The 10,873-nt window shown below is 44.7% G+C and overlaps 1 protein-coding gene across 3 annotated transcripts; it reads left to right on the forward strand.

The window, feature by feature from the left end:
• Positions 1-647: 647 nt before the first annotated feature.
• On the forward strand, positions 648-10,825 carry LOC139618583 (ubiquitin carboxyl-terminal hydrolase 37-like). 3 transcript variants are annotated; one of them, XM_071474644.1, is made up of 16 exons: positions 648-6,610; positions 6,815-6,852; positions 7,050-7,134; positions 7,284-7,318; positions 7,526-7,595; positions 7,703-7,920; positions 8,029-8,160; positions 8,287-8,410; positions 8,512-8,663; positions 8,788-8,890; positions 9,080-9,156; positions 9,375-9,483; positions 9,597-9,657; positions 9,780-9,937; positions 10,089-10,104; positions 10,146-10,825. In XM_071474644.1, exons 1-15 carry the CDS (start codon positions 6,581-6,583, stop codon positions 10,092-10,094), a joined length of 1,398 nt encoding a protein of 465 aa, XP_071330745.1. In that variant the 5' UTR covers positions 648-6,580; the 3' UTR covers positions 10,095-10,104; positions 10,146-10,825. The 3 variants fall into 3 exon arrangements, with proteins under 3 accessions (XP_071330745.1, XP_071330743.1, XP_071330744.1); XM_071474643.1 differs by having other exon boundaries at positions 651-6,610; positions 10,089-10,825; XM_071474642.1 differs by lacking the exons at positions 10,089-10,104; positions 10,146-10,825 and having other exon boundaries at positions 9,780-10,082.
• Positions 10,826-10,873: the final 48 nt, after the last annotated feature.

Raw genomic sequence — 10,873 nt, forward strand, 5'->3', positions numbered from 1 at the left:
GCGTCATCGACATCAGGACGTGGAGAGAGAGTTTCTTTTCTCTGCTTTATCTTCATTCCTGATCACATCCGCTGCGCCATCATTTGGAAAGTACACATCTCCAGCTGCTTCTATATGAATCTGTTCCATCAGCAGCTCGGTCAGTGAGTGTGTTTGTTGTGTGTCGCTCTCACACAGTGTTGTGTGTATCGACTCATGTATGTTGTGTTTCAGTTTCAGCTCCAACTCACCTCCAGAAAACCTCCCATGGTCCGTGCGTAAAACCAGCGGGAACGCCTGCTGAACCGTGTTTGTGCTTTGTGTTTGTTTGTCATTATTAAAGTTGTGGATCTAACTTCATCTGCTTTATAGCATTTTGAAGTGGGAATAGTTTTGTAAAAGTCTGACCTATAAATTCCAACATGTGTAATAACGAGTTGATGTGTTTTCATGATTACGCGCCTGTCTCGGGGTGAGGACCCAAATAAAGTTGACCTTGTTAATAAAGTTTGAATCCAAATATCAACCTGTTACTGCTTCATGTTTTCTTTGTTATTCACCATTGTGCTGAAGGTTGTCAGAGGAAAATGAAAGAAAGACAAAACAATATTTCAGTAAATTATTGTTGTTTCATTTGTCACAAGTTGTGATGATTTGACTTTCACACCAACACATTCACAAACACACACAAAAAGTTTGATACAAACAGATTGAATATGACGTACAACTCTGTAAATAAAATAATGACAACACTGCAAAGTTTCAATAAATAATGTTTTTTTTATTTTTTATATAGGAGAATAAGAAAAGGTTCATTTTTCACACCAACGGATTAAAACATACAAAAACATTTGGTTTTCTTTTTTCATAAATCATGGAATTCATAGTGTCTCTCGTTCATCGTGTGAATCAGGTGGAGGCTGCTGCTTCCAGCAGAGGAGAATAAACCCAAACGCTGTGACCACTTGACTTTCCCATGATGCACCACCACTGCGCGGTCTGTGCGTTTTGTTCTTGTTGTCGAGGTGGTGGCTGCAGTGTTTCTCTCGGGCTCCTCCTCTTCGGGACTGCGGCTGCATTTCCATGTGAGAGGTGAGACAGAGCTGCCTCAGTCCGCACAGAGCAGCATGTCTCTGTCATCACTCTCTGCTACTCTGCTGCGTTCATGGTCAGTATTATTCTCAGCAGTCCAGTGATGGAAATCACAGCCAATCTCTGTTGGCCGTAGAGAAGCACAACATCCAGCTGATCAGTGTCCAGTTGTACTTCAAACCGAGAGAACAAGTTGCGGAGAAACAGCAGAGTCTGTGAAACAATCGTTGTTCCAAAAGCTTCCATAGTGATTCTGGTCATAAATTCAAACTTGATCCAAAACCCGGAGTCAAAGACCTGTTTGACTCTGAGTAAATGGCTGCTCTCATCCTCTTTACATTAGCTACATTTGCGGTTCAAAATCCCGGTTTTTCCGCCCACGCATCTTGTCCCGAGATTTGAGCCCGGAGTCCCGGAGAAAAAGACCTGTTTGACTCTGAGTAAATGGCTGCTCTCATCCGCTTTACATTAACTACATTTGCGGTTTACAATCCCGATCATTTTTCCGCCCACGCATCTTGTCCCGAGATTTGAGCCGGACAAGTTTTCTCGCTAGTCTCGATTATTTCCTACAATCTTTACAGATTAAGACTTTCAGTCTGCTGCTGGTTCTCTGTCCCGGAGACAAAGACCGGTTTGACTCTGAGTAAATGGCTGCTCGGCTCAGCTTTACATGAGGTACATTTCGATGAGCCTACAATCTCGATCATCACCTCGACACAGGCGCGTAATCATGAAAACACATCAACTCGTTATTACACATGTTGGAATTTAAAGGTCAGACTTTTACCAAACTATTCCCACTTCAAAATGATAGAAAGCAGATGAAGTTAGATCCACAACTTTAATAATGACAAACTAAAACACATGGGCACAGGTGTTCCTGCTGGTTTTACGCACGGACCGTGGGAGGTTTTCTGGAGGAGAACTAGACGTGGAACTTACTAACTCACGGCAGCTGCACTTCCCGGCACCGGGATGCCAGTGACCTCTTCGCCTCTTTCGCCTCTCATCGACATTTTCTGTACATGAGGAACTGAACTGATCGTTGTTCCAAAATTGTAGGAAATAATCAAGACTGAAAACCGAGATTTGAGCCGAAAAAACTTTCCCGGCTCAAATCTCGGGACAAGATGCGTGGGCGTAAAACTCGGGATTGTAAACCGTCTGTGTAGCCGTAACCGTAAATGTAGCTAATGTAAAGCGGATGAGAGCAGCCATTTACTCAGAGTCAAACAGGTCTTTTTCTCCGGGACTCCGGGCTCAAATCTCGGGACAAGATGCGTGGGCGGAAAAACCGGGATTTTAAACCGCAAATGTAGCTAATGTAAAGAGGATGAGAGCAGCCATTTACTCAGAGTCAAACAGGTCTTTGACTCCGGGTTTTGGATCAAGTTTGAATTTATGACCAGAATCACTATGGAAGCTTTTGGAACAACGATTGTTTCACAGACTCTGCTGTTTCTCCGCAACTTGTTCTCTCGGTTTGAAGTACAACTGGACACTGATCAGCTGGATGTTGTGCTTCTCTACGGCCAACAGAGATTGGCTGTGATTTCCATCACTGGACTGCTGAGAATAATACTGACCATGAACGCAGCAGAGTAGCAGAGAGTGATGACAGAGACATGCTGCTCTGTGCGGACTGAGGCAGCTCTGTCTCACCTCTCACATGGAGACGCAGCCGCAGTCCCGAAGAGGAGGAGCCCGAGAGAAACACTGCAGCCACCACCTCGACAACAAGAACAAAACGCACAGACTGTGGCGGTGCATCATGGGAAAGTCAAGTGGTCACAGCGGTTGGGTTTATTCTCCTCTGCTGGAAGCAGCAGCCTCCACCTGATTCCTGAGCTCCTCCCAGTTTACCTGTTGACTGGAAATGACGTAAGGCAGGAAGTCCATATAGGGACAGCAAAGACTGTAAAAAGCCCAGGTTGTTGAGCAACAGTCCGCAGTCCTCACCTGTCTGGAGACACTGCGTCACTTCGATCAAGAATCCAACCACAGGAGACTGGAGAGGATCCACTGAGACACAGCGGTGCAGCATTAAGCCCGGCTGGTTCATCACTGCGGCTCAGACTCCCTGATTGGCCCGTGGGCCTCAACCACAGGACTGCAGCAGCAGCAGATGATCCTCTATGAATTCCTGCAACATTTCCAAGAGCTGATGACAACATGTCCCTGATTCTGCCTCACCTCACTGGAGTAGCAGCAGTCAGGAGCACAAATTAAAATGGATGGGAACGGGACAGAATCATTTCATTGTTGAAATAATTCTTGTATTTTTACATTTTTATCATTTTTACTGTTAACTGCTGCTTGGCTTCTGCAAGAATTAAATAAAGAACATCATCTGTGTTTAAAGTGGAGGTTTCACAGCTTTATTGTGTCGAGTGTAAATGTTTCTGTAAAGAGACACAGGCCTCTCCTCAGTGATGTAAAAGTATAGACTTTGTGTGACTAGATCAAGTCCACAGAGGAAGCCTCTGGTTGGTCGGTCTAGACTCTGAAATGAACATTTCCCTGACAGCAAACGTTTGTTTGCAGCTTCACTAATATCCAGTAACTCTACATGTGTTACAGGTTAGAAGGGAGCTGTGTTTTCTCTGAGTCACATCAGTCCAGTGTGAATGTTAGTGATGAGTCTCCTTCTTCTCAGTTTGTGCGTTTGTGTGATTAGATCCTGTTCAGGTGTTAAATCAGACTGACTCACCTTTTCCACCTCACTGTGAGGGCTGGGCAGGACTCCTGTGCTGAGTGGAGACACACACACAGCTGATGTTAAAACTCATGGAAATTCATGTGGATGAAGCTGAGACCAAGACACACACAACCAACTTATACAGCTGCTGCTGTCATTGATTTACTTGTGTTAATAACTATGAAGAACAAATGAATGAAATCTTGCTCTTTTGTGGTTCTTCTGTCTTTCACTGACAACCCTCAGCAAAATGGTAAAGGTGAGAGAAACAGTTCATATGCGCGCAGGTGTTGCCGCTGGTTTTACGCACGAACCGTAGGAGGTTTTCTCAAGGTGAGTTAAAGCTGGCAGTCAACCACAAATATACATCACGCCATAAACAACACTGTGTGAGAGTGGCCTGCCTCAGACAGACTCACTCACGGGGAGACAAGAGTCCAGCAGGCAGAAATTGTTTCTTACGGTGCGTCAAACACACAGCAGGTGAAGCAGAGCTGGTTCGTACTGTGCGTTAAACAGCCAACAGGTGAGGGAGAGCCTCTTTCGTCCGGTGCGTAAAACAGGTCACAGGTCAGGGAAAGTCCCTCGTACGGTGTCTACTGCAGCCAACAGGTGAGACAGAGGTGGTGCGTAAAACAAACAATAAGTGACGATGAAATTGTTTCTCTCGGTTCGTAGTTCAACAGTTGAACGGGAGCCTGGTTCGGTGCGTAAAACAGACAACAGGTGGGGGAGAGTCTGGTTCGTACATTGCAAACGCAGCCTCAGCAACAGGTGAGGGAGGTGCCTGGCTAACACTGCCAATGATTGGCCGATAAAATGAATGAACTCCTCCCTCTACCTTTTAAATTACAGAGACTGGACTGATCCTTCACTCTGACACTCAGTCCTGAAGAGGGAAACACTTGAACCACTGCAGCCACCTGGTGCATCATGGGAAATCAGATGTTTACTCTCCTCTGCTGGAAGCAGCAGCCTCCACCTGCTTCACACGATGAAGAACAGACACTATGAATTTCACGATTTATGAAAAAATAAAAATATTTTTGTATATCTTTAAATCCGTTGGTGTGAAAAATGAACCTTTTCTAATAAAAAAACATAAATTAAAAAAAGCAATAATCTACTGAAACATTGCTGTGTTGTCATTCTTTTATTTTCAGAGATCTACAACATCATATTATCATCAGAGTTTCACGAATTTCAAGAATTAAAAATAACAAAACCACCATCAAGTTCAGTGAGAAGTTTGTGCTTTGGTGTCTGTACATGTGATTATTTCTTCACACAACAACGATATTTGGTCAAATGAAATGTGGGACGAGAGAAAGACAGATGAGGAAAGTCAGAGAGTAAAACAAGTTGATATCTAAGACAACATAAAGTCAGAGATCACTTTCTGTCCCACAGCGTCATCGACATCAGGACGTGGAGAGAGAGTTTCTTTTCTCTGCTTTATCTTCATTCCTGATCACATCCGCTGCGCCATCATTTGGAAAGTACACATCTCCAGCTGCTTCTATATGAATCTGTTCCATCAGCAGCTCGGTCAGTGAGTGTGTTTGTTGTGTGTCGCTCTCACACAGTGTTGTGTGTATCGACTCATGTATGTTGTGTTTCAGTTTCAGCTCCAACTCACCTCCAGAAAACCTCCCATGGTCCGTGCGTAAAACCAGCGGGAACGCCTGCTGAACCGTGTTTGTGCTTTGTGTTTGTTTGTCATTATTAAAGTTGTGGATCTAACTTCATCTGCTTTATAGCATTTTGAAGTGGGAATAGTTTTGTAAAAGTCTGACCTATAAATTCCAACATGTGTAATAACGAGTTGATGTGTTTTCATGATTACGCGCCTGTCTCGGGGTGAGGACCCAAATAAAGTTGACCTTGTTAATAAAGTTTGAATCCAAATATCAACCTGTTACTGCTTCATGTTTTCTTTGTTATTCACCATTGTGCTGAAGGTTGTCAGAGGAAAATGAAAGAAAGACAAAACAATATTTCAGTAAATTGTTGTTATTTCATTTGTTACAAATTGTGATGATTTGACTTTCACACCAACACATTCACAAACAAACACACACATGTAGATTCATGTCAGATCACACAGATCTCCTGTTGTTATGAAGAAGTTCATGGTTTCTCTCTGGGCCCACAGAGCTACAGTGGGTGTGGGGAATAAAATAAATGAATCAATAAAAACAAGCCAGTTTATGTCCTGCACACTCTGCATGATCCTCTAGTAACTATAGAGGACAGTTTGAGAGACAGTTTGTCTCCATGTTGTCCTCTCAGCTGCTTCTGTGGACCGAGACACAGTAACAGAGGTCTGAGTGACAGTGGATGAACTGTATGGACACTTCAGCAGTGCTTACACACCACTGATTGATTTCCTCTGATGTGGACGTGAGTGTTTTTCTGCCTTTTTGTGTCGGTTCAGTCATCAGTTGTCATTACTGATGATGGAAATATGGAAGATTTCTTGTGAAGACTTGAGACTTGTCTTAGACTCGTCTTAAAGGACCTGACTTGAGCTTCTGAGAGACTTCAGATCTGAGTTGGACTCACTCTAAAAGACAGAAACCTGATTTAGTTTGGGCCTTTTCAGACCACAGTTTCACAGCATATATACACTGACACCATGTTGACACTCGGAGCTGCTTCCTCACACACTGACATGATGACATCACAGTGACGTTGTAGAAGGGTCACTGTGAAGTCAGAGCTCCTGTAGAACAGATCACAGTTCATCAAACCAGCAGACAGAAGCTCTTTACTCTCAGTCCAAGTTCCACTTCGACAAGACTCAAGATGTTTCGTCTGTTTTCCTGTAGCGGAAAGGTTTGTTTTATAGATGCACCACACATTCTCTGTCATTTCTCTGCTGTGGATTCCACCCTGTGGACGGTAAAAGGTGGAACTGTGTCCACTTCACAGTTCATAGTGTTTAGGAGAAACTGTCTGTGAAGCCACTTTATATCAGCTGTGAAGATACATCATGTTTCCAGTCATTTTCATCTCATTTATTTCCCTTTCTCTCTACAGAAATCAACAGCTGTTATCCAACTGGTGGCAGATGAGAGGTAAGAAAGTTCATAACTATTATCAGACTGTTTTCCTGACTATTTCTTCATCTCCATGTTCAGGTCCATCAGCTTCCTTATTCACTCTGGGGGATGATTTTGTATTGTTTGTATAGGAACAATAATAATCTGTTCATGATTTCTCATGAGCTTCAGTAAACAACAGGAAAACCAACTGTGTTTCTCTTCTTCACCAGTGTCGGCGCCACCGACGCTCCGGCTGTCACGAAGAAGAAAGAAGACACGACCCCGTGGATAAAGCGACTCTTCGGTCGCCCCTTGGTGTGTTTGACAGTGTCATGGCTTCATATTAAACACATCTAAGTATTTTTTAAGAATCATATCTGAACTTGTTGTAAATATTATCAATGATATTTGACACAGTTTATTCTAATTATTGCTTCTTTTTGTTTTTGGTTTCTTCCACACAGAAAAAGAAAAATCAAGATAAAAAAGAGAAGCAAAGGTAAAGACACATGAGATTTAATCCTTCAGCCTCTTTGTTAGCTGGGACTTTGAGTTTGTGGAATTCAAACTTTTATCCTGTTAGTGTTAATACAAGGCTGTATTTGCTCTTTACTAGTGACTAGAAGCTGATTTATCTCTTTAAGTTTTCTCTCCAGCCAATCAGTGAGTTCCCAATGAGATAACAGATGTTCCTCTTTGTCACCAGCGTCTCCACCTCCGATGACAAAACCCCGAAGAAGACCGTGAAGAAGCCTCGGTGGTGGCATTTTTGGAAGGTACGTATGTTTGACACAAAGTGCAGCTCTCAGTGTCAACCAGATATTTCATAATTGATGAGCGTTTCTTTGTATGATTTAACCTCAGTATTCCTTTACCCCAACAGAAGAGATGTAAGGTTGCACCCTCCCCAGAAGAACAGCCCCCGAAGGAGGAGTGCCACTCCACCCCTCAGCGCGACAAGGTGGTGGAGCTTAAAGACCAAAGTCAGAAGGAAGAACGGCCAAAAGACGACAGCGTTCCCGGAGACCAGCCCAAGAAGAAGAAGAAAGAAGTTCCCGTGACCAACAAGACCCTCAGACAACAGCAGCTCCACTGTCTTGGGTAAGAACATCTGCATATCCACACTCACCAGAAAAAAGGCTGAGGAGACAAGAATCAAAGAGACAAACAGCTACAGGGAGAAAATGACTTGTTCTGTTTGTGTGTCAGGTTCCCCAACCCAGCACAGTTCTGCTACATCAACTCCTGCCTGCAGAGCCTCCTGACACTGGAGGACTTCATCAGAGACATCAGCCAACAGGAGCAGGTTTGGAGTCTGATCCCCGAAGCTGCAATCATGAGGTACAGCACCCCTCAGACACAAGCACTCATTTCATCCTTCACTTGTATCCTGAACACCACAATGTTTCATATCACAGACAGAGTCTCTAACCACCCCTCCCTCCCTCTCCCTCTCTCTCTCTCCAGATCATTAGCAGACATCAGTGGGTCTCACTTCTCCGCTGATGTTCGTCACAAAACCCGTCTTCTATACACGTTCAAGAAGGCGGTTTCTCTGTGGAATCCAGAATTTGAAGACCTCCACCAGAAAGTGAGTAAGCAGGTTTTAAGGTTTGTGTTTTCACAGCTTCCTGATAGTTTCTCCTCTGTGCTTAAACCTCTCTGTGCAACTGTGTGCTTGTATAACTACAGGACGCTCACGAGTTCCTCACCTCCGTGCTACAACAGGTGAGCTGCTTGGGCCTACAGCTGCAGGTGCTGGCTCCCAGCATAGACAGGACCTACAGCTGTCCGGTGGAGGATCACCTGGTGTTCAAGATGCTAAACACCAGGAAGTGCAAGAGGTAAAGCCACACAGTTACACACCTTCAGCTTCACAGCAGAGAAGTCAAGTGTTGAACACTACACGGTAGCCTCATCGTCACCTCTGCAGCTGTATTACAACTGTATTATCTGTTCAATGTGTAGTTGCCATGCAGAATCCAGCAGAGAGGAGGATTTCACAAACCTCTCCCTGCACCTGGTACCTGGAGCTGACACGGTACAGCGACTGCTGGAAGGTTACCTGATGGTAAGAAACACCTGTCTTCATTCATTCACATCACACCCTCTGATATCATGTGATGATATGACGCACAAAACTCTGACACACTTCAATCACACCATCACTACCTGTGTCAGTGTGTGTGTGGATGTGTAGCTGTTTGTCGTCGTGCATGTAGAAGAAGTGACAGCATTTTGGTTTTGTGTTGTTCTGCAGGAGACGGAGTTGGAGTACACCTGCGAGTGCGGAGCAACCGTGTCAGGCCAGCACTCCTCATTTATCAATCTGCCAAGGTGAGAGACATCAGATCCATCACACATGAACAACCTCCTGACCACAGTGCACAGTGATGATACTGGTTCACCCACTGGTATCAAACTGGCCTCCACTGACTCTAAGGACAAATTGTGAAGTATTGATTAGGAAAAATACCAATTGTAAGAATTTGTAATGCCACATTTCATCTTCTCCTCTGTCCCCTGCTGCTCATATCTTTCATTTCTGTCTACAGAGTGCTGGTCTTACACCTGAAGCGCTTCAGGTTTACTCCAACTCTCCAGCTGATGAAAGACCACAACCCCGTCGTCCTCTCCAGAGAGCTGGTGGTGCCCTCCAACCAGGTAAAGAAAAACTCAGAGACTTGATAACAAACAAAATCACCAGACTGGGGCTGATAGAAGTAGATGTTTGGACTGTGTGTAGACTAACTCTGATCCACTGTGTTCCCTCTCAGGGTGGTGGCTGCTACAGTTTGGTTAGCACCATCAGCCATATCGGCGCCACAGCAACGAGAGGTAAGATGATCCATGATTCTCCTTAAAGTCACACTGAGTCTAAGTGACAATGATGTTCACTGGTCAGACGACCTTCATAACATCCAACACAGCCCATATAACACTTCTTCTGCTCCTGCTAGGACACTACATCTGCGACGGGGTGGATCCAGATGTGGGCCAGATAGACCCGACCGACCGCTGGTTCACCTACAACGATGCAGCGGTAACTGAAACCAGCGGCGCCTCCGTGTGTGACCGGCGACGAAGAACTGCCTACATCCTGTTCTACAGAAGACAAGTAAGAGGAGAGCTCTGCCACATGTGCACTGAAGTCAGACATCATGGAGATGATGTGGCAGAGAGAGACTCAGCAACAACACTGCTCTTCTTTACACTTCACACTAATTACAGCTGAGAAAACATAGAAAAACACCTGGATTTATTCTCAGTTCTAGACGGCAGGACGCTCCTGAAGAAGCCTGAGTGGAAACCGTCAGCAGGCACCTGGCTCCTGAAGACAGCAAGTCCAGAGGAACGACCACGGGACGAGGCATCAAAAGGTAAGTACCCCCCCCCCCGGTTTCATTCTCTTTTTCTTTCTCTTTCAGTGAAGAGTGAGGCTGAGCAGGAGATGCAGACATCGTACCAGCACATCCAGAAGAAGATGGATAAAGACCACAGCCTGGGGCGGATGGATCAGGAGCAGAGGAGGACCAGAAGGAGCGCCAGCCCTCAGGAGGAAGGGCCCCCCCACCCAGAGAGCCCGGTTCCTCCCAAGGTTTCTTCCTCTTAAAGGGAGTTTTTCCTTGCCACAGTCGCCACAAATTGTACTTTAGTTTCAGGTAGACGGCTTGCTCTCTGGGGAATTAACACTGTAAATATTTCTCAGTTAGATAAATAAAAATAAGCAATAAGCGGGCAGCACGGTGGTGCAGTGCTTAGTGCTGTGGCCTCACAGCAAGAAGGTCCTGGGTTCGACTCCCTGGGGCCTTTCTGTGTGGAGTTTGCATGTTCTCCCTGTGTCTGCGTGGGTTCCCTCCGGGTTCTCCGGCTTCCTCCCACAGTCCAAAGACATGAACGTTAGGTTAATTGGTGACTCTAAATTGCCCCTAAGTGTGAATGTAAAGGAAGAGAAAGAATATTTTTCTGTATGTATTGATGAAATATTAATTTGTTAAAAATAAAAGTAAATTAAAAATAGACATAAAGTATTTGTTGTCTTTTTTCAGCAGCA

Source organism: Trachinotus anak, unplaced genomic scaffold, assembly GCF_046630095.1.
Source record: "Trachinotus anak isolate AG129_WGS33_773 ecotype Australia unplaced genomic scaffold, CSIRO_AGI_Tana_v1 ptg000003l, whole genome shotgun sequence".
Taxonomy (NCBI): Eukaryota; Metazoa; Chordata; class Actinopteri; order Carangiformes; family Carangidae; genus Trachinotus; species Trachinotus anak.

Bases quoted from the DNA above. Each gene is read 5' to 3' on its own strand.
- LOC139618583 (XM_071474642.1), top strand. From the start codon at position 6,581: ATGTTTCGTCTGTTTTCCTGTAGCGGAAAG. The intron at 8,161-8,286 runs GTACAGCACCCC...CTCTCTCTCCAG, and splicing joins CCCGAAGCTGCAATCATGAG to ATCATTAGCAGACATCAGTG. The intron at 9,658-9,779 runs GTAAGATGATCC...TGCTCCTGCTAG, and splicing joins CGGCGCCACAGCAACGAGAG to GACACTACATCTGCGACGGG.